The sequence below is a fragment of the Xiphophorus hellerii genome, chromosome 14, assembly GCF_003331165.1.
Source record: "Xiphophorus hellerii strain 12219 chromosome 14, Xiphophorus_hellerii-4.1, whole genome shotgun sequence".
In the NCBI taxonomy this organism is placed as follows: Eukaryota; Metazoa; Chordata; class Actinopteri; order Cyprinodontiformes; family Poeciliidae; genus Xiphophorus; species Xiphophorus hellerii.
This window is the reverse complement of record NC_045685.1, coordinates 27,691,309-27,713,767: the sequence shown is the minus strand read 5'-3', so window position 1 is coordinate 27,713,767 and position 22,459 is coordinate 27,691,309. Positions and strand designations below refer to the sequence as shown.

Below are 22,459 nucleotides of genomic sequence, written 5' to 3'. Positions count from 1 at the left end.
TCATGTTTGATTTATTCTGTTCTGTAGTTTAGTTCTTGTTTCATGTGTTGCTTTGCATCCTGGTTCTGATCCATTTTGAACTTGGTTTTATGTGGTACAGGTTTGAAAGTTCAGGTTTTAGACTTTATTATCTAATTTGGACTTAATTTAGCGAAACTTTGAAGATAAAAACTTTTACCTGATTTTAAGCCGGTTGAAATTGTTTTAGAAAGTTTTTCTCTTCATGAAGCTTAAAAATAGTTTCTGGAGACATTTTATTTATTTATCAGAAGAACGTTACATTAGAACCGTTCTGACCCGGTTAGTTAGTTGAATGGGTCATTCTCTTTTGTGGTTCTGGTTCAGGAATCTGTATCAGGTCTGTTTTAGCAGGAGCGACATCGATCCGATACCAATAACTGTATTGATCCCAATATTGAAAAATATTCTAGATTTTGTATCAGTCTGATCCATAAGTGCAGATCTACTCGGTCTAACTCTATATATAGAGTTATATCTCATTATATTTAGGATTCCTAATTTAACTTCCTAAAACATTTGAAAGGTTTGTTTCAATTTATTTTTACGTGTTTAATGAAGGTAGTCAACGTTTTGTTTTTGTCAGAATCTTTATTTTTTATTTTAAATTTGCTGTTTTTCTCCTAATTTCCTGCGACAGACTGGCGACCTGTCCAGGTGACCCCGCCTCCAGGTGACCAGGCCTCCAGGTGACCCCGCCTCCAGGTGACCCCGCCTCCAGGTGACCAGGCTTCCAAGTGACCCGGCCTCCAGGTGACCCCGCCTCCAGGTGACCCCGCCTCCAGGTGACCCCGCCTCCAGGTGACCCCGCCTCCAGGTGACCAGGCCTCCAGGTGACCAGGCCTCCAGGTGACCCCGCCTCCAGGTGACCAGGCCTCCAGGTGACCCTGCCTCCAGGTGACCAGGCCTCCAGGTGACCAGGCCTCCAGGTGACCCCGCCTCCAGGTGACCAGGCCTCCAGGTGACCAGGCCTCCAGGTGACCAGGCCTCCAGGTGACCCCGCCTCCAGGTGACCCCGCCTCCAGGTGACCCCGCCTCCAGGTGACCCCGCCTCTCTCCCAGAACGTTAGCGGAGAGGCAGCAGCTCCTCCTGACCCGACTGGGCCAAGGTGTTAGAAAATGGATGGATGGATAAATGAAAGTTTGACATGTTTTTAATCAATAGCTTGTAATTAATTGTTCACTGATGCAGATTTATTAAATAAATTAGTAATTCAGTTTATTTATGTTCCAGTTTAATAAAAGAAACATTTAAAATCAGTTCAGCTGTTCTGATCGGTTCTGTCCGATGCTCAGGTACCAGAAGAGGTAAAAGTGGATCGCTGCGTTCAGAGTTTCTACTTTCCTGCTCAGTTTGTGTTTTGATATTTCTCAGTTATGATACATTCCTGTTGAATCATTTCAGACTTTGTGAAGCTGATATTTTGGGTTTTCTGGCCGGGTTCTGCCTGTTTGTAGCTAAATATAGTCCAGCCTGAACATTTGCTCTCTCTCTCCTGCTGCCGTTTCCCTGACGGCGGCCATCTTGACGTCTGAACTGATCCATTAACTTTAAGAAACGTGAATCAGCGCCGCTGACGCCACGAGAGTCCGAGCGCTTCAGCGTCTCGGTGGCGGTGTGTGTGCAGCCGGCGGAGGCACGCTGCCATGGCAACAGCGCCCACACACACATTTCCCCATCATCTGTCCTGATATAGCGCGTTGAGAGGCCAGCGCAGCGGTTCTGGTCCGGCTCTTTCAGGCGGCAGGAAAACTGTGACAACAGGTGCTGCTTCAACGTCTCGGCTAAAAAAATCTCCCTGCAGGTCAAACACTCTGATGCTGAAACCCTGGAGGAGGAGAAGAAGAAACGCTTCATGTCTCAGCGCCTGGTGGGATGAACTCGCCAGCAGACAGACAATCTGTCGCTTCAGTAAAAATAATCCTGGGAAAAATGAAACATAAAGGCTGGATTCAAGGTTTCAATCTGACAAAAACTGGAACCTTTGAGCTGCTGGAGAGCCAAACAATTCACTAAAACATGCTACAATTTGTTTATTGTGATTTTTTGTTTATTTTTTTAGCTTCACCTCCTCAACAATAAAGTTTTTTAAAAATAAAATCTGAATATCATTAAAGATCCAAACATAAAAGGGTTTCAGACTGTTAAAAGAAAAACAAACAATTTCTCATTTTTTTCAGTAATTCATTGCTTTCTATTCAATGGTCACATTTTTACCATCTTGATTTGTTTTCAGGGGCCGAACAAAATCATTTTCATGGCCACAAATGGCCCCCGAACCACACTTTGGACACCTCTGGTCTAATTAAAATCTGATCCAACGTTTTACCTTCAACCTTAAAAATCTGCCAGAAGTTATAAAAACCTAAACTTTAATATTTGTGTTTAACTCTTTCTCTGCAGATCCAGCTGAACGTTTTTTATTTTTTACAAAACAAGTTCAGTCTGATTTAATGCAAGGCAACAAACATTAGTTAAATCTCTCCCTAGACTTTGACTACACCATTCTAGCTCCTCAATTTGTTTGATCCAATCTGTTTCCATTAGCATTTCATTTTGAGGTTTTGCGTTAGAAGTTGATGGAAATGCCACAATAGAATTTTAAAAAAGAAATAAAAAAATAAAAGTTTTACGCTCATTTGATGTGATTTTTGGTTTTTCTGAAATACTTAAAGTAAAGATGAGATGGAAATACATTTACAGAATAAATTCTGATGCAGCACAAACGGCTGTTAAATACAGAAAATGGAGACCAGAAATAATTTTCTGCTGCTCCTGGCGCCCCCTCTGGCCCGGCGCCCGCATGCATCACATTTAGAGCAAACCGACATTTACAAGTGAAACTTTGGACCCCTGATCTACAACATACCTTAATATTGACAAATTATTATATATTAAATGATGCACAAGGTTGAAAAGTTACATCTGATCAATTTAAGGGTTTAAATTTAGTTTTACTGCGATAATAATCTATTTTTCCATATTTTAGGGGAACATATAGTCATGGCCTTGCAGCTAATTTCCCTGTTATGTAACACTTCTGCTTGTTTTGGTTTACATGGAGGATGAGAACGACGTGAATCTCAGAGGACGATCTCGACGCTCCGAACAGAACCAGGAGGTTCTGCAGGTTCTGATGATCCAGCTCCTTTTATGTAACGCCGGCCTGGAGCCTCCATCTGTCTCCATGGCGACCACATCCCAGCAGCTGCATGTGGCTGTGCAGGAATGTCACATATGGGCCAGAGATGTGTCTGCAGTGCTGAACTGGTGGCGCAAAAAGTTGTGATCCGCACTCAGCGGGCGCCACTGGAGGGGGCGCCATAAGGAAGGCAAAAATGATTTCTAGTTGACATTTTCTGTGATTTAGCAGCTGTTTGTGCTTTGAAATCCACGCGTTGTCTGTGTCTGCTCGCTGTGAGCATCTCCAACTCAAATGTTGCAACAGATTAAACAAATGTGGGTCTCTGATGCGCCAAACCCGCGATCTGCGTCTCCCTCCGTGTTTCCTGTCCTCTGCCGGTTGTATAACCTCTCTCTGCCGCAGTGAAGGAAACCCTTCTCTCCGCTCCTCGACGTCGCTCTGCCGCCTGTCCTTTTAAGGCATGGGGGATACCCGCCGTCACAGCCGGAAGCAGCCCAAATTTGGTCAGCTACGAAAGGGGCACGGCGGGGGGAATCCCTCGCGCCGGTGTCGACCAATAAAGGCAGGGCGGGAGTTACCTTGGAGACGGAGAGTATAAAAGGAAGAGCCGGAGAGAGCTCAGCATCCTCAGCCTCTCAGCCCGGCAGCAGCCGCAGTTTAAACCGGATTAACGCCTCGCTTCTTAGGGGGAATCCCGGATTTAATCATAAAACCTGAGAAAAGGATGCTTCTGGAGCGCGACGACAGCTTCATGTCTGAGTTTGAGGACGCTTGCAGCGCCTGGGTGGACAGCGTGGGATCCAGCCCCAGCGACGGCGCGGATTCTGACGTGGGATCACCGTTCAGCCAAGGTGAGTCTCCAGCATCCCGCTGCCTGCAACCTGCAACCTGCAGCTGCATCTTCATGGTGTTTCTGTCATTATGCAATAATAAACCCCTCCCCTCCCTTCTGCAGTTTTCTCTCCTGGAACTGACGCCTCGGACTCAGACTTCTTCTCCGACTTCAGCGACTGCTCCTCGGACACTCTCTCTCCGTCGCTTGGCTACAGCGGGAGCTTCTTCGCCGAGCCGGAGCCCACGGCCGCGGGGCTGAGCAGCACCGCCGACGCGATCCTGAACATGATCACGGAGATTGTGGGAATCTGCACCGAGATGGAGCAGCAGCAGCAGCTGCCCGCCCCCGACTTCAGCATCCCTCCTGCAGCCGCGGAGCCGCAGCCGCCTGCAGCCCCCGCTTCAGCTCCGATGATGATCAAGTCGGAGTTCGGGACCTCCAGCTGCAGCAGCGGGTGTTCCCAGCCCTCCACGCCCGGGAATGACGCTCTGTTCCCGGCTGCAGCGGACTCTCTGCTCCCGCTCATGGCTCTGGAGCAACAGGTGGACATGGCTGATTTCATCGAGTCTCTGCTGAGCTCCGAAGCCGGGCAGGGCGAGCTGAAGCCCGGCTGCGAGGTGAAGCAGGAGCCGCTGGAGCTGGAGGACTGGCTGAAGGGTTTACCGGTAACCGGCGGGGAATCCGGTAACTACGTCATCAGCAGCGCCCCCTCCACCCTGGACGCGCACCTGCTTTCCTCCCTCCTGCAGGGCGCGTTCCCGATGGTCAACCTCAGCAGCGTGCACGCGGCCGGAGCGCCTAAGCAGCAGCGCGCCGGGCGCAGAGCGCACGCGCGCGGCGGCGTGAAGCCCAAGCCGTTCCCGTGCTCCGTGCAGGGCTGCGAGCGCCGCTTCTCGCGCTCCGACGAGCTCAACAGGCACGTGCGCATCCACACGGGCCAGAAGCCCTTCCAGTGCACCATCTGCGCGCGCAGCTTCAGCCGCAGCGACCACCTGACCACGCACACGCGCACGCACACCGGCGAGAAGCCCTTCTCCTGCGACGTGTGCGGCAAGAGGTTCGCGCGCAGCGACGAGAGGAAGCGGCACGGGCGCGTGCACGTGAAGCAGCAGCTGCGTGCGCAGATGATGGCCGCCTACTCTCTGGCCCTGAACGCGCCCGGCGTGTAAACACAGGCCCGCGCTCCCTCTACGGAGTTTTGGAAGCTTTTCGGATTTGAACCGACAACCGGAGAGACATGTGACGTCACACCGGTGTACAGGTGCTGGGAGGCGCATGCGTGTCTGCGGTGCCCTGAGGGTTCGGGTTCGGGCCTGGCCCGGCAGCCGACCGGGCCTCCGCGGCCTTAAAGGGGCAGTGCGCCCCCTGCAGGACGGATCCTGCTGTAAAATAGAACCAGTTTCTTCTGCATGAAGCCGTAAAGAGACTCTGTGAATGTCGACGTCAGAATGTCGTGCTTCTGTTGTTGATATTTCCATGTAAGCAGCTCTATATTTGAGGAGTTCCATGTTTGTAACATATCTCTATTTTTCTAGACGGACTGTCTACCTCTCAGTGTCGCAGTTTTACAAGCAGGGTGTGAATATTTTAGAGATGTTCCTCTGGCACATGAACGTGAAACACGATGTCACTTTTTCTATGAAACGACTGTACGCATTCCGCGGACTCTGAACGAACCCGTGTGTGCAGGTCCGGCTGCACCGATGCATTGTGGGATATGTTGTCCTGTGTTCTGTGGTGTGAGAGCTGAAGCACACCGGCTCAGTGAGAGCTGAGCGCTGAGTAGCACACATGGCTGTGCGAGTTTACTGTTCCCTCATTCTGCATGGAGGCTGCTGTCGCTGTTAATAAACAAAACAAAACGGATCGACTGAGTCCGGCTGGTTCCTCTGCACCCAAACACCAACAGAACATTTCACACATTCAGTCATGTTAGGGAGTAGAAACGTTTTTCAGATCATTTTTAATATCCAGACGTTTCCATTAACCAACACAGAGCCCTGAGGGACTCCGTCTAAAGCTCTACAGTACAGATCTGCATTCAAAGATGCTTTATGGTGCAGAAAGGAGGTCGTAGCCTTAAAGCTGCAGTACGACTTTTATTTTAAGGGTTTTTGTACATATTTGTTTAATCTGCCACCATTTTGTAACAATTTGTTATGAGACAGATAATCAGTGAAAAGATCCCTCTGCCTGATTGTCTGAAGAAATGGACGGTCAAAATCAACCAATCAGAGCCAGGAGGAGGGTCTCAGCGCTGTCTATCATCCTCATGTACTTGCTGCTAACTGTGCTAAAGGCATAGAAACAACTTACCGTTACAGGAAAACCATTTATCCAATGTCATCGGATCAGATCAGAAGCTGCAGGAAGATCAGGTGTTGAGGGTGATTGACAGCGCTAAGACCCGCCTCCTGGCTCTGATTGGTTCTTTCCGGTTAGCACTGGCAGAAGGCAGAGGAGATCCATCTTTTCACAGATTGTCTGTCTCAAAACATGGAGACAGTTTCACCAAAAATGTAAAAATAATTTTTTTTTTAATAAAAGTTACACACTGCAGCTTTAACTAAAGGAGAAAAAATCTTTTCACAACAATCTGGCAATGTGTGAAAATATCACAACTCCGTTGATAATTCATGATTTTACTGTGATTAAACCACATTTTCTGGTGCAAATGTGGACCAGAAAATCAGGTTTTATTTCACTCACAAGACCTGATTATGACCAGATTGGTAAAATAAGGAAATCACTCGAACTGAAACACAAAGTCGGCAAATAAGCTAAAATATATCTTTAAAATATGTGGATTAACAAAAATAATCTAATTTGGGTCTCATTGCCTGTTGTTTGAACATAAACTTATTCTGAAGAGAACTGTGAACTTTATTTATGCTAAACCTTCCCTGAGGTTTTAACATAAATCATTTCATTCAAGATAGAAATTAGATTAAGTCAATTTCTGTGAAACAAATCTGTGAAAATTTGTTATATTTTAAGGTAAACATCAGAAATTAGGAAAAAAACTTGAACATTTCTGAGTTTCAAAAGTCTAAAATGTTCTTATTTCCAAGTTTTCAATAAACTTTCTAAGATTAATCTCAGAATTGTCAGAAATGTTCTCCTTTATTTCCTGTCCATGTTGGTCCTGATTCACTGCATTTTAATATGAATGTCGCTGCTGATCATCACCTTCAACCGGAACAGACAGGAACGATGGAGGCTCAGCAAAGAGTGGGCCGCCGGTTGCCATGGTGATCCCGCCATTTCTGGGAACAAAACTATAAGTCGTAATTTATTTTAAGTTGGAGATTAAACCGGTAAAACAACAACAAGAACCCAGAGCTGAAATATAAGGAGAGTCTGAGTGAAAGATCCAGAAATGAGGATCAAAGGAGTAAAAATGTAAATATTTCTGAATATTTCAGGATCGACGAGAGAAACATTTTAAAACAGCTGCGGTCGTTTTCATCAGAGAACCTCCGTCCAGCCATCTACAGGCTGCTGTTGCCTAGCAACAAACGATTCCATTAACAGTTCGTCAGGCGGTATGAACTGCGAAGGCCGAGTTTCCATGGTAACAACGTTTCACCCACGTCGCCGCTGAGTTTTAGGTATTTTGTTGTTTTCTCAGGTGAGGAAAGAGATTTAAAAACCTTCATCACTGCAGCGCTGATGATGATGATGATGATGATGATGATGATGATGATGATGATGATGATGATGATGATGATGATGATGATGATGTTGAGAGTGACTCTGGTCAGGTTGAGCTGTTTTTCTGTTCATGGACGTCTGACGCCACCCTGTGGCCAAATACTGGAACTGCAACTCTTCCAAGGTTTAAAATATAACTACAGTATATCTTTGAGTCCACTGAGCTAATGAAGCTGATGCTAAAGGTCAGAGGTCACAGCATCATTTAGAGTAGATAAGCACAAATAAATATAACAAATAAAATACATTTTCTCATGTTGCTCCAGTTAACAAAACATTCTCAGAGAACAAAATTTGCCATAAATGTTTTAAAAATTCTCCCTTTTCTTCCAGTTTTTAAAAAAATATTTGCTGTTTAAAATAGAGGATTTTGTGCATGATCTGGCTTTAAAGCAGTTAAAATTAAACATTTTTAAATCTGAAACATTCAGCCTCGTCATCAAAAATGTAAAAATGAGTGAACTGATTAAAACAAAGTTTCTCAAAGACAGCAGGAAGAATTTCAACATTTCTCCAAAATGCAAAACATTAAAATCAGTTAAGGAATAAGGCTTTGATCTCCTCTCTTTCATGCATCTTTAAATATCATCCATCAGAAACTCTGGTCAGGGATTATTTCATTTTTATTTTATCAGTACATTTAGTAGAGATTCCACCTTTCAAAACGAAACTGTTGTTAAAACGAACAAAATTTCCATACAAGAAATGAACTGAAAATATATTTTTAGAAAACTGAGACGAGTCTAAATGAGTTTCAAAACTTTCCTCTGAATTAATCTAAAGCAGCAGCTCATGTTAGTCTATTATTCTGAGTGGAAGGAAATACATTTTTCCAACTGAAGGAATGATAAATAAAAACCTGAAACAGCTTTAATTTTCATATGAAAACCAACTGCTGATGTTTTTATAATAATTTTAAAGGCTGTACCATCTAGATAAAGATGGAGACATAAATCAGGAACTTTCTGACTCCTGTCAGTAACATAAAAAGCAGAAGACCCAACACAGCGCCCTGAGGGACGCCATCTAATCTCTACAGTACAGATCTAACTATGCCACTTTAAATTCCTGCTCTTTCCGAAGCTCCGCCTCCAGGAAGTCATCCCAACATGGCTCCTCCATCAACCCTGTAGCAACGGCTTTACCAGCGCTGCTCTGAGCTCAGCTAGCAGGGTTTGCTAACTGCTGCTGGCTAGTCTGAAGGAGCTGAAAGTGGGAGGAGCTGCGTCTCGAAGGCGGAGCTAGGTCTGACCAAGACATTGTGTACAGCTAAATGGTTGCCATGGAAACTGAAGGATTTCTTAAACATGGATGAAGGATTCAAATCAAAACTCCAGGTTTGTTTTTAATAAGGAAATAATATTACACCATGATGTGAAGCTTAAGTTGATTTTATTTGATATTTAGTCAAAACCAACTATTTTGAGAAAAAAAGCAATAAATTGATTTGATAAACATACTGTGTATATTTTTAACATGTCGGCGCTCAGAGCCTGTTTGCTTTTTGTGTGAACAGAAAATGTGACTCATGTCATGACAGGCAGGTTATGAATAAACTTTTTTAATGAGATCCAGATGTTCAAACCTCTTCTCCTCTTCATCACAGGATGAACGCTGCTGCAGCAGCTGCTGCAGCTGCTGCTGCTCATCTTCAGCTGACGTGGTTTACTTCCTGCTGCTGCAGAACCAGGCTGAGGTTTACAGGTTCTGAGATTTCTTTATGTTTTGAGGCTCTTCTTCAGATAAACCTGATTTATTTAGGCTCATTTCAGTCAGTTTTCATGGATAACAGAGAAGTGAATACAGCAGATAAACATGGAAAATCCTGGAAAAAGTAGTGAGAGTTTTAACAAACTCATTGCACAAAACTTCACTCCTGAAGAAACAAAGTTTGTTTAAACTTAAAAATGAATTTTTGGATGTGATTCTAAAGCCAATTTTCTGAACACAATAATTCTTCACTCAGTAAAACTTCAAGAAGTCAGACAGTCATCTGACTTTTATCCAGCTGGAAACATCTGGGAAGAGATTTTATTATTATTAAACAATAATTACAAAACAAATTGACATAAAAATAGGACACAACATTATTATTATTATTATTATTATTATTATTATTATTATTATTATTATTATTATTATTATTATTATTATTATTATTACTACTACTACTACAACAACAACATTAATGATAATAATAAAACCAGGGAAAACACTGAAAACGCTGAAACAAACCTGATTTATCAGAAGTGACACGTCACGCGGCTCCTACGTCATCAGGAGCACGCGGTGGCTGCTCGCTGTGACGGTGCGCGCGGGGCGGTGGTGCATCCGGTTCTGTTTTGATCCATCCTGCAGCTCCGAGAGCCGCTGCCGGTACCGGACGGTCCGAAAAGCCCAAACGACCAAGAGCAGGAAACCATGGCAACGGGTTCGGTAGAAAAGGAGGCGAGGAGGGAGTGACGCAGCGACGGACCAGCCGCTGATCAATAATCAGAGGTATCGATTGCTGTTAACTTGGGGGATCAGTTCCCAACTTTAATGTCCCTGAGGGGAGAAAGTTTCTGTAAATTAACTTCATGTTCCAGTCAATCAATCAGTGATCAATCAATCAGTGATCAATCAGCTGAAGATTTTCATCCAAACTTTGAGTCATTTCAGTTTAAATCTCATTAAATTAACTATAGATATAAATATTGCAATAAAATGTTATGTTGTAACTAAAAAGATAATAATCATCCATATTTAATATTTAGTCATTTGTTTATTAAAGCTGAAATTTGCCTGAAATCCTGGAATTAAGTTGAAATGATTCTGAGGAAAATGAAGTTTTATGGATCCGTTTATAAAATTACAGCGAAAAATTAACAATAATTTAGATTATTGTCATAAGAGTCACATTTTCACCATGTTATTAATTTATTTAAACTCACATTTATTCCAAACTGTGAATTTATTTTCACGATTTCAAACTAAATATTTAGTATCAAAGTTAATATTTACCTAAACTAAACATTTAGTTAACAAACCAAATACTTCGCACCAAACTTGATATTTGTTTAGCAAACTAAATATTTATATAAATTTATAGCACCAAGGTAGATATTTAGCTTTAAACTAGATATAAATTTAAAACTAAACATTTTAAGCTAAATATTCTTCTACCTCGGTTTCTCTAGGTTGGTGTTTAGTTTGTAACGTCGACATTTATGAATCACTAAGTTGGTGAAAATATCACATAGAAAAATTAATAATCATTTTGTCTTTATGACAAACTAAATAACCCAAAATATTGCTGTTAATTTTTGACTGAGCAACAAACTTCCTGTAGTTCGACCCTCAGATGGAGCCATTTAGTTCTGGACCTCATGCTGACCGGTTGGTGGTGGAAATGAGAAATTTACTGGATCCAGATCCAGTCTGAGGTTCTGGATCAGTGGTGACATCATGACGGTACTGAAGAATCTACAGAAACCCAGTGGACCGGCTTCAGAGAACTGGGAAATATAGCATCTAGTCGGAGCCCTCTGGGGATTCTGGGAGCTTCTGCTCAGACAGAACCGGACAGAACCGCACAGAACCGGACAGAATCAGACAGAATACGGGTCAACCGTATAATAATGAATGGAGGTGGAATAGATGTTTCCTCCAGGCTCTTTAGAAGGTAAAATGGTGCCGTTTATATTTAATTTATTCATTTTATTCAAATCATTGCATTAATAAACAACTGAATATGGCAAGACCATTCGAGCAATAATAAACCCAGAAATAAACACGAAGAAACACGAAATACAACTCAAACATCTGTTGATCAGGACAGAAACAGAATCACAGAGTTATCCATAAACTTTTATAATTACTAAAAATAGACCAGAATTTTAATCTGGACCTGAAAATATAGAAAGATTTACATAAAAATGTAGGAAATATTGGCCACAAAAATCAAACTGCTTTTTGTGGTTTATTGATTAATGTAAGAACGAAAAAAAAAAAAATTATCAAAAATATTTCTGTGTTTTAATTATTTATATATTTTTTAGTATATTGTAACGCTTGGGTTGTATTTAAGGGAGGAGAGGAGGCGGCAGACTCGTCTGGGCGATCAAAAACGCACAGCCACACTGGTACTGGGAATTCCACAGTGTTGTCCTTTAATAAACTCTCTTCACCAACCTTACAAGCCCGGTTGAACGGCTGCTATATTATCAGACATGAAAATTAGCAGAGTCCAAACAACCTGTAACATTACTAAAGAAAGCTAACCTGTCATAGCACGTTTCTCCCACGCTCTCTACAGAGAAGCCGTGGCGCATACTTGTGATGTCACTAGCAACACTAGAGTGTCTTAAAGAGACACTACACAATTACGGCTGTTACAATATCTTGCCTGTAATTTTAACTATTTTGTCCCAAGTGTGTGAAACGGCAGGGTGGACCTAGCCCCGCCTTCGAGACGGAGCTCCTCCCCCACTCAGCTCCTTCAGACTAGCCAGCAGCAATTAGCAAACAGCTGGTGGAGCTGCTGAGCTACTGCAGTGAAACGCTGCTAAAAGGAGCCATGTTGGGATGACTTCCTGAAGGCGGAGCTTCAGACAGAGCTGGAGTTTTTAAAGAGACAGAGGCATCAAATTACAAAGTCAAATTTCTTTTAAGTAATATTTTATATATATAGATATTTATAAAAACTGAAGGTAACAAATTTCTATAAAATGTCACTCTGTGCCTGGAAAACACATAAAAAACATAATTTCTGGGACAGCTGTAATAATTATAGCAAATAAAAGCATTAAACTCATTTTGTAGAGAATCTTTAAATTAAGAATGATGTTGTTTTTTTTATTTTCTAATGTAAGGAAACCTTAAAATGACCCAAAATGTGTAGAAATACAGAGTGACAGTGAATAAAAGTGAGTCTGTGATGAGCTGGAGGGATGTGGCGGCTCAGCCTCCAGCCCAGACGCTCCTTTATTCCTGCTCATCCATGCGTGCTGACGCTGCTCTGCCCGCGCGGCCATCAGCGTGGAAGACGCCGCTCCGCCGCGCCGTGATCCCGGCAGGAACCCACTCCCACTCAGGCCTCCCAACCTCCAGCATCCTCTCTGATCCGTCAGTAATCAATACCAGCAGCTCGGAGTGCCTGACCCAGTTTTCCTCCGGCTCCAGGTCCCGCTGCTCCTCGGTGATCATGTCTTCCTCCTCCTCCTCCTCCTCTTCCTCGCCGCTGCCCTACTTCTGCCCCCGCTGCGGCGACCGGAGCCGCTTCCCGTCCGTGGCTGAGCTCCGGGCTCACCTGGTCAGCAGACACACCTATGAGACCCTGCTGGTGCTGTCGCAGGTGAGTCCGCCGCTGCTGCGTTAATAAATTCAACCTAAAACTGGAAAAAATTGGTTATTATACACTGTAAAACAAAACAAGTGGAGCTTACTGTAAGAAAATGTAAGTAAACTCTTTGCTTCAGAACTTAAAACTGTCACAACAAATCAATTAAATGTGTGATAAATTAAAATTTGTTCTATATGTTGGATTTGCATGATTTATAATTTTTCTCTCTTCTCTCTTTAAGTACATTTTCAAACTGAAAGTTTAGAAAAACAGCCAAGTAAATTAGCCTTAAACACTATTAGCGGATTAGCAAATTAGCGGAAGTGTGTCGCTGCAATAAGCATATTTTTATTTTCTCTCTCTAAACCAAAAACTGGATGAATAATTTCTTTTTACTTTTACTGGAGTAAAAATATTTTGAACTAGTTTCTCTTACTTGAGTATAAATGTGGAGAACTTTGATCGTCTGGCCTTATTTTTATTCATGTTTTCAGTGTTTTATGATATTTCTGATGTTGTTTACGGAGAAACTGTTTAAGAGAGATTTAGTCTGCTTTGAAGGGTCGGGGATTCTACATTTGTAGAACATTTTGATATATTTTTACTGTTTAGTTCGTTTAAACTCGTCATTTAGCCGTAATTTGTGGTTCTGGTCCAGGCCCGGCTCAGGCGTTCTGGACCTGCTCTCCTGCCTCTTCCTGGACCAGCAGCGACCCAAAGCGAAGCGTCTCCTCTGAACATGGAGGCCCAGGGTTTCCCCCTGCCGCTGGCCTGCCTGGACCTCGCCTCCTCCTCGGCCTCCGTCCAGCTGCTCCGGGGAATCTTCGGCCCACCGGACCGGGCCCGGTCCGGGCAGGAGCCCTGCACCGCTCTGGCCCGGCCCGGCTCTCTGGTTCCGGGGGCTTCGGGCGTCCTGGACCTCAGGCTGACGGTGGACATCGGCCTGGAGGAGCGGCTGGGACTTGGACTGGACCGGAAAATCGCCCGGACGTTTGCAGAGGTGGAGGAGAAGGTGAACCGGCGCGTCGGGCGGCTGAGGGCGGAGCTACAGAGGAGGGAGGCGGAGCTTGAGCGGAAGAGGAGAGAGAGGGAGAAACTGTGGAGGGAGAAGAAGGAGGTGGAGGAGAAGGCGGCGTACCTGTCCAGACAGGTGGGTGGATGCTTTTTGTTTTAAATAAAGATTTTGGTGAAAACGACGAGAGACAGGAAACAAAACTGCTGCTTAAACATTCTAAATTCCTTTCAAAATAAAATCAAGAATAAAATTGTCTAACTGCAGAGGTTGAACTTTATGCAACTGAAAGTTAAAAACGGTAAACTTAAAATGTATCCAGAAAAAATATTTAGAGGGCAATAAACATGCTAAACATTTTAAAAGTTAGCAAAAGCTCTAAGGCGGTACGCTAACAGTTAGCTCTGCTGTTAGCGGATTAGTTCCTGTTAAAATCATTCAGGCATTAAATTAATTACATAATCTTTTTTTCTAAACCATATTTGGTTCCTGTTCAGTTAATATTGTAGTTTTCTGCTTGCAGGTTTCGGCTGCCATGGAGATGATGGAGCGTCTGAAGACCAACCTGGCAGAGACAGAGGCAGAGCTGAGTGAGCGACAGCAGTCAGTATCCTGCAGGCTTTTCTTTTCTTTTGGTGGGGTTACGCTTTGTTTGTTTGTTTGTTTGTTTTCCATCTCATCAAAGAGTCTAACAAACTGCTGATGTCTCACTCTGCAGCTTTTCCTGAAAACAGACAGAATGTAAACAACAGAAGCTAAAAATACCCAGCCTGAGGCTTCGGCTTGAACGCCTCACTGTGTAAACGTGGGCAGATTGGTTTAATCCAGCAGCTTGAATATGCATCATGTGGTTTTAAACAATGAAAGCCCAAAGCGGTTAATGAAGGTCAGGTTATTTCCTGGACTAAAGAGCAGCAAACAGCCGAGTGGCTGTCATGGAGGACACGCCATGTTGGGTTTGCATCACTCTGACACGCTTTGCTGCGCGGCTTCCTGTGATGATGGATGCAGGACTACAGCAAGACTCAGCAGCCCTCAGGCTGCGTCTGAGGTCAAACCAGTGGCTCCAGTTTCCTCCCAGTGGCTCCAGTTTCCTCCCAGTGGTTTCATTAACATCAGCTTCACTCATCACTGATTCTTCAAATGCTGCTCTATTCGTGTTACTCAGAGTTGGGTAGTAACTAGTTACAGTTACTTTTGTAACTTTTTGAAAAGATGTACTTTTAGGAGTACTTTTACTACGCTGTACTTGAGTAATTTTATTCTGAAGTATTTCTGCTCTTACTTGAGTAAAATTTCTGGATTTTCTACCCACTGAATGAAAAACAAACCAACCAAAATCCACCAGAATCAGGCAGTTTTTTATTAACGTTTCTGAAGTTTCTTATTGATTTTGAAAATAATCTTTTGCCTGGTTTTGTTATTTTTTTTTAACTTATTTGAATTATTATCATTTTGGTCCTTAAAATATCAAAATTTCCACTTAACTTTATATTTTGGTTTGTCTGGTTATGAAATTTCTAAATATTAAATGATTGATAATCTGATCAGTTACTCAGTATTTGAGTCGACTTTATAAATACTTTGTTACTCTTCCTTGAGAACGTTTGGAGATTTAAAGTTTAGATCTAAACTTAGATTTAAATTTAGATTTGGTTGTTATTTTTATGTTTTCCTGAATGTTTTCAGCATTTTTGACATTTTTGACGTGGTTTCCAGGGAGATGGCGGACATCGAGCTGTTTCTGAGACGGACGGCAGAAAAAGAAGCCGAGGCCAAATCCAGACTGCAGGTGATGACGACTGGGAGAGTTTAACACCGTGGTTAGATTAGATTAAATTAGATCAGATTAGATCAGGTCAGATCAGATTAGATTAGATTCGATCCGATCAGATCAGATCAGATTAGATTAGATTAGAGGTGCTAAATGCAGGGTCTTTTCCTCACCAACATTCACATTCGTCTCTGTATGATGTTCAGATCAGACGACTGAAGAATCTGCTGTTTCTGTTTTTGTAGTTATTAGAGCTGCAGCTAATAATTATTTTAGAAATCGATTAATCAGATGATAAATATCGGCCCACTCTGCAGATTTCTCATTTACCACTTCAGCTCATTTTGTGTTATTTTAAAATTACATTAAAAAATGCAGTAAATGTTCGATAAGTATTTGTTAAAGTTTAATAACATGGAACATCTTTTTACAAGCTCCTGGATTTTGTGATTGTTTTTGTAATATTTTACAATAAAAATCACTTAATTTTATTTTGCTAATTTTTATTAGCTTATTTCTAATTTAAAATAAGCAATTATCAGATGTTTTTAGAGGTCTGAAGTATTTGTGGATTCTAGTCGTTCACAGGAGCTTCTGGTCCCGAATCCCAGCGAATACTGGGTGACAAATGTCTGAAATCTTTTTACAGTGTTGTTTTTTTTTGTTTATTTGAAAGGAAAATAACTTGGAAGAACTTGTAAGGTTTGTTTTGCACCTTTAAGGTTAAATAATTTCAGATAAGAAACAGATAAAGTGCATTAAAACCCTGAAATTAGCAGAAGATTCCCTTCAGTCGTCTGTGTTCATGGCAGGTTTTCATCGAGTCGCTGCTGGAGCGAGCGGACCGAGCAGAACGGCAGCTGCTGCTGCTCAGCGACAACCACGTCACACACAGCAGGTTCCAGTACGGCGAGCCGTACTCACCCTCAGAGCTCTACTCACCCGAACCCGGACGGGCCGGACGCAGCCTGGACGGCAGCGCCGATGACATCATCACCAACAAGATGCAGGAAAGCCTCGGCAACAGGGTGGGAGACGCTAAAAGTTCTGGTTTTACTGGGACCACACAGAAAATACACTGAAAAAACACCAAATATTTACAATCATCTTTAGTGCAAATATCTTGATAAACCTGAAATAAGACAAACTAACTTACTGGTCACTTTTCAGCAAGATGTAAGAGTTTGTTTTAAATCAATAATTCCTTAATATTGATTAAAATATTGTTCCATTGGCAGATTATTTCACTTATAACAAGACACTTTTCTCATGTTATAAGTGAAATAATCACCAGTTTTCCATCAATATTAAGGAATTATAGACCTAAAACAAGATGCTACATCTTACTGAACATTTACTGCCAAGTTAGTTTTGTCTTATTTAAAGTGGACTAAGATATTTTCACTAGAAACTAGAAATACTTGATAATATTTTGTGACTTTTTGTGACCTTTCTGCTTCAGAGAAGCTACAGCGTCTCCAGTTCCTACAGACTGGGAGAGCCGACACACAACCAGTATCATTACAGGTAAAATCCTGTCTTTATGTCTTTGACAGAATTTCAGCTAATTTCTTAAAATGGTGAGTTTGTGTTTTTCAGTGGCCTGAGTGATCAGATGCGGACCTTGTCTCTGGGCTCGGGGGGCTGGGACTGTGAGGGAGGACTGGTCCACTTCCACCCGTCTCACTGCGCCGCACACTGGACTCCACCGGGCAGAGAGGGATTCAGGCAGAGGGACAGAGTCTGGTACGAGGAAAACCTTCAGAAAACTTTCAGAAAACCTTCAGAAAACTTTCAGAAAACTTTCAGAAAACCTTCAGAAAACTTTCAGAAAACCTTCAGAAAACCTTCAGAAAACCTCCAGAAAACCTTCAGAAAACCTTCAGAAAACCTCCAGAAAACTTTCAGAAAACCTTCAGAAAACCTTCAGAAAACCCTCAGAAAACCTTCAGAAAACCTTCAGAAAACCTTCAGAAAACTTTCAGAAAACCTTCAGAAAACTTTCAAAAAACCTTCAGAAAACCTTCAGAAAACCCTCAGAAAACTTTCAGAAAACCTTCAGAAAACCTTCAGAAAACCCTCAGAAAACCTTCAGAAAACCTTCAGAAAACCTTCAGAAAACTTTCAGAAAACCTTCAGAAAACCTTCAGAAAACTTTCAAAAAACCTTCAGAAAACCTTCAGAAAACCTTCAGAAAACCTTCAGAAAACTTTCAAAAAACCTTCAGAAAACCTTCAGAAAACTTTCAAAAAACCTTCAGAAAACCTTCAGAAAACTTTCAGAAAACCTTCAGAAAACTTTCAGAAAACCTTCAGAAAACCTTCAGAAAACTTTCAGAAAACCTTCAGAAAACTTTCAAAAAACCTTCAGAAAACCTTCAGAAAACCTTCAGAAAACCTTCAGAAAACCTTCAGAAAACTTTCAAAAAACCTTCAGAAAACCTTCAGAAAACCTTCAGAAAACCTTCAGAAAACTTTCAAAAAACCTTCAGAAAACCTTCAGAAAACCTTCAGAAAACTTTCAGAAAACCTTCAGAAAACTTTCAGAAAACCTTCAGAAAACCTTCAGAAAACTTTCAGAAAACCTTCAGAAAACTTTCAAAAAACCTTCAGAAAACCTTCAGAAAACCTTCAGAAAACCCTCAGAAAACTTTCAGAAAACCTTCAGAAAACCTTCAGAAAACCTTCAGAAAACCCTCAGAAAACTTTCAGAAAACCTTCAGAAAACTTTCAAAAAACCTTCAGAAAACCTTCAGAAAACCCTCAGAAAACTTTCAGAAAACCTTCAGAAAACCTTCAGAAAACCCTCAGAAAACCTTCAGAAAACCTTCAGAAAACCTTCAGAAAACTTTCAGAAAACCTTCAGAAAACTTTCAAAAAACCTTCAGAAAACCTTCAGAAAACCTTCAGAAAACCTTCAGAAAACTTTCAAAAAACCTTCAGAAAACCTTCAGAAAACTTTCAAAAAACCTTCAGAAAACCTTCAGAAAACTTTCAGAAAACCTTCAGAAAACCTTCAGAAAACTTTCAGAAAACCTTCAGAAAACTTTCAAAAAACCTTCAGAAAACCTTCAGAAAACCTTCAGAAAACCCTCAGAAAACTTTCAGAAAACCTTCAGAAAACCTTCAGAAAACCTTCAGAAAACCCTCAGAAAACTTTCAGAAAACCCTCAGAAAACTTTCAGAAAACCTTCAGAAAACTTTCAGAAGTGTCTCCCTGAGGCAAAGCAGAGCAAGAAAAACAGAAGAAACTGAAAAAGTGAAGATTTTATTATTGATAATGGATCATGATCATTAATTTCCCAAAGCATTCAGACTCCAAACGTTTCCAGAAACCATTATTGTTGAGGCAGCTGCATAAACTTTAAGTCTTTTAAACTTAAAAGTCTTTTAAACTTAAAGCTTAAAAGACTTAAAGTTTATGTCTATTATAGTTTAAAAGACTTTTGATGTTTTAAGCCAAAATGTAAATTATCTCCATTTATTCAGAAGAACAGAGAATTTCTTCTGGAAGCATCAAGTAAAGATGGAAAGCCACAATAATTGTAAAACATATTAATATGACTCAAGCGGTAGTGGCTAGCGCAGCTAATATCATGTTTAGCACTTTAGCATTCTTGTTAAGTTTGATCAAATTTATCGCACAACTAAATTATTCCAGATAAATTATAAAGCGTCGATTTATTTTCCTGTTTTCTAAACTTACAGTTGTTCAGTTTTGGTTACCGACTGCTAACAATTCTTCAAACAGCTACACATTCATATTCATGCTCTTATTTTGAAATGGGTAAGGACTGTTTACGCATGCAGTTTTGTTAGTGCTTTAGCATTAGCTTCTGCTATATGCAGTGTTGTTAGTGCTTTAGCATTAGCTTCTGCTATATGCAGTGTTGTTAGTGCTTTAGCATTAGCTTCTGCTATCTGCACTGTTGTTAGTGCTTTAGCATTAGCTTCTGCTATCTGCAGTGTTGTTAGTGCTTTAGCATTAGCTTCTGCTATCTGCACTGTTGTTAGTGCTTTAGCATTAGCTTCTGCTATCTGCAGTTTTGTTAGTGCTTTAGCATTAGCTTCTGCTATCTGCAGTGTTGTTAGTGCTTTAGCATTAGCTTCTGCTATCTGCAGTTTTGTTAGTGCTTTAGCATTAGCTTCTGCTATCTGCAGTGTTGTTAGTGCTTTAACATTAGCTGCTGCTATCTGTAGTGTTGTTAGTGCTTTAGCATTAGCTGCTGCTATCTGTAGCGTTGTTTAGTGCTGTAACAACAACGTGGCATTTTAACGGGTGTGCGGACGTCAGAGAATCAGAATAATTTCCTCCTTTTGTGTTTCCAGGGTCAGTGAGGAAGGATGGGGAAGAACCTGGAGCAAAAGAAACATTCGTCACCATAGCACTGAGGAAGAGGAGGAGGAGGAAGAGGAAGAAGGCCTGTGGAGCAGCGCTGAGATGAGGCGCCTCGTTCTGGCCAGGAAGTACACACCTGGATCAGGTACAGACCCTCCTCTGCCTCCTACTTCCTGTTACAGGTGTTGTCTCTTCTTATCTGCTCTTCTTCCTCTTCCTGTTCCCTTCATCACCCAGACACGCCCTCCTCCATTGGCTCCACCCCCTCCCGTTGTCATGCCAACAGGACCCCGGAGGCGGACACCCTGAAGATGAGGGCGGGGCTTTTCTGCGTCTTCCCGTATCTGGATGTTCGCTCGCTGCTGCTGGCGGCTGAGGTGTGCTGTGATTGGCGGTTTGTTGCTAGGCACCAAGCGGTCTGGACTCGCCTCCGACTGGAGAACGCTCGAGTGTCGGCCGAGGTACAGCGGCTTCACTGTCCTCTACACCTTTGGAAATAATTAATTCAGACCTGTTAATAGAGGATATTCTGATAATTTATCAAAGTAATATCAGTGTGTTGCAAAGAACTGCCTAATTTGCAGTTAGCTAAGTATTTAGCTAACCTTAGCTAATTATTTAGCTAACTTAAGCTAACTATTTAGCTAACCTTAGCTAATTATTTAGCTAACTGCATTCAGGCTCTTTTCTCTCCCAGATGATGTTTGAAATTCAGACGGTGACTGAATTTCTGAATTTCAGAGTCTGAAACTGTTTAAATATATATATTTTTCCATTGGTGTCTGGATTAAATCGTTATTTTGTGTGTTTAGTTCTTGCAGACTCTTTCTCAGTGGTGTACTCAAACTCAGTCTGTCATCCTCAACAACCTGAAGCCGCGAAGCCGCCGGCCTGACGAGACGCGAGAGGATTATCACAAAAACACTCGGTATCACACACACACACACACACACCCACACACACCCACACACACACACACACACCCACACACACACCACACACACACACACACACACACACACACACACACACACACAGCGGCAGCTCAGAGGGATTAACACTCAGAGAAAGTTTAAACATATTCTTATCTCTTAGTAAGTTGAAGAATGTGCACGTTGCCATGGAAACGGTGTGAGTCCGTCTGTTTCCTGAGTTCAGACCATTTAAAGGTCTGAAGGTGTGCTGACCTGCTGTGTGTCTCAGGGGCAGCGTGGAGCCGGGCGTGGAGGCGCTGCTGCGGTCAGCAGGGGGCAGTCTGCTCCACCTCTCCGTCTCCCAGTGTCCCCACATCCTCACCGACAGGACGCTGTGGATGGCCAGCTGCTACTGCAGGAACCTGCAGACACTCACGTACAGGTGGGACTGAGGAGGCTCCACCTGCTCCATGGCTCACCTGGCGGTCTGAGTGCTCACCTGAGTGTCTCTACCTGCAGGAGCTCCTCAGATCCGGTCGGTCAGGAGGTTCTGTGGGCTCTGGGCGCTGGCTGCAGGAACATCAGCAGCCTGCAGGTCGCGCCGGCGCATCCCAGGTGAGTCAGTCACCTCATAGCTACTTCAGAGGGAATAGAAAGTAAATCTGAAATATAAAAACATTTGTTATTATGTTTACTTTTGCTTAGCTTTTTCAATAAAAGTAATTTATTAACTGGTTTATAAATTACTAACCACAGTTACACAGCTGCTAGTGCGCTAACAGACGACGTTTGTGTTGAAGTTTTGGTTAGCTTCATAGCTTCCACTAATTACTATGCTAATTAGCATAGCTTTTATTAATTACTAAGTTGGTGTAGCACTTTAGCGATAGCTTCTGCTAAATACCCTGTTGATAAAGAGCTTAGCGATAGTGGAACTGTTTATGATGAGTGCTTTAGGATTAGCAATGCTAACTAAAAAGCTAGATTACTTAGAATAATTATGTAAACAGTGTCTATGAAAAGTTAGAAAAAGTTATATGTAATGCATAAAATGTCATTTTATGAAATCTTTTATCTCATATTCTTGTTTTCTGGTTTTAGCCAACAGCCGACTCGGTTCGGAAACCGGTGCTTGCAGACGATTGGTCGATGTTGGCCACACCTCCGTTGTCTCAGTGTGGGCGGAGCTGGCTGCAACACTCAGGGATTGGTTACTGTTGGTAAATAAAAAGACGACATTTTCATGTTTTCTTTAATAAATATTAACAGTTTATTGTAAAATTCACCATGAATGCTAATAAAAAATTTACATAAAGAAAAATATTTTAACATGACATTCTGAGCTTTGCTATAAAACAAACAAACACTTTTTGTTATTTTTATAT

The 22,459-nt window shown here is 42.1% G+C and overlaps 3 protein-coding genes and 1 long non-coding RNA gene across 4 annotated transcripts in view; 2 read left to right on the top strand and 2 right to left on the bottom strand.

Annotated features, from left to right (window-relative positions):
• Positions 1-22,459, bottom strand: part of LOC116732602 (Fc receptor-like protein 5) — a 291,331-nt gene that overhangs the window by 237,241 nt on the left and 31,631 nt on the right. The gene's annotated exons all lie outside the window — the stretch shown is intronic.
• Positions 1,157-3,700, bottom strand: LOC116732691 (uncharacterized). Its single transcript, XR_004341858.1, has 2 exons — positions 3,078-3,700; positions 1,157-1,847 (listed from the first exon to the last, which is right to left on the bottom strand). It is a non-coding gene; the product is annotated as an uncharacterized LOC116732691 (long non-coding RNA).
• Positions 3,808-5,865, top strand: LOC116732601 (early growth response protein 4-like). The gene is made up of 2 exons (XM_032582897.1): positions 3,808-4,015; positions 4,120-5,865. Exons 1-2 carry the CDS (start codon positions 3,889-3,891, stop codon positions 5,166-5,168), a joined length of 1,176 nt encoding a protein of 391 aa, XP_032438788.1. The 5' UTR covers positions 3,808-3,888; the 3' UTR covers positions 5,169-5,865.
• The window catches only part of LOC116732571 (F-box only protein 41-like), a 15,023-nt gene continuing 2,560 nt past the window's right edge, over positions 9,997-22,459 (top strand). The window contains exons 1-14 of the mRNA XM_032582844.1: positions 9,997-10,212; positions 12,877-13,048; positions 13,695-14,186; positions 14,572-14,651; positions 15,768-15,840; positions 16,635-16,850; positions 17,285-17,349; positions 17,422-17,568; positions 20,151-20,305; positions 20,398-20,621; positions 20,973-21,088; positions 21,364-21,516; positions 21,594-21,689; positions 22,176-22,294. Of these exons, the coding sequence (XP_032438735.1) occupies positions 12,899-13,048; positions 13,695-14,186; positions 14,572-14,651; positions 15,768-15,840; positions 16,635-16,850; positions 17,285-17,349; positions 17,422-17,568; positions 20,151-20,305; positions 20,398-20,621; positions 20,973-21,088; positions 21,364-21,516; positions 21,594-21,689; positions 22,176-22,294 (2,086 nt within the window). The 5' untranslated portion in view covers positions 9,997-10,212; positions 12,877-12,898. The remainder of the gene's footprint in view (positions 10,213-12,876; positions 13,049-13,694; positions 14,187-14,571; positions 14,652-15,767; positions 15,841-16,634; positions 16,851-17,284; positions 17,350-17,421; positions 17,569-20,150; positions 20,306-20,397; positions 20,622-20,972; positions 21,089-21,363; positions 21,517-21,593; positions 21,690-22,175; positions 22,295-22,459) is intronic.

Bases quoted from the DNA above. Each gene is read 5' to 3' on its own strand.
- LOC116732601 (XM_032582897.1), top strand. From the start codon at position 3,889: ATGCTTCTGGAGCGCGACGACAGCTTCATGTCTGAGTTTGAGGACGCT. The intron at 4,016-4,119 runs GTGAGTCTCCAG...TCCCTTCTGCAG, and splicing joins GGGATCACCGTTCAGCCAAG to TTTTCTCTCCTGGAACTGAC.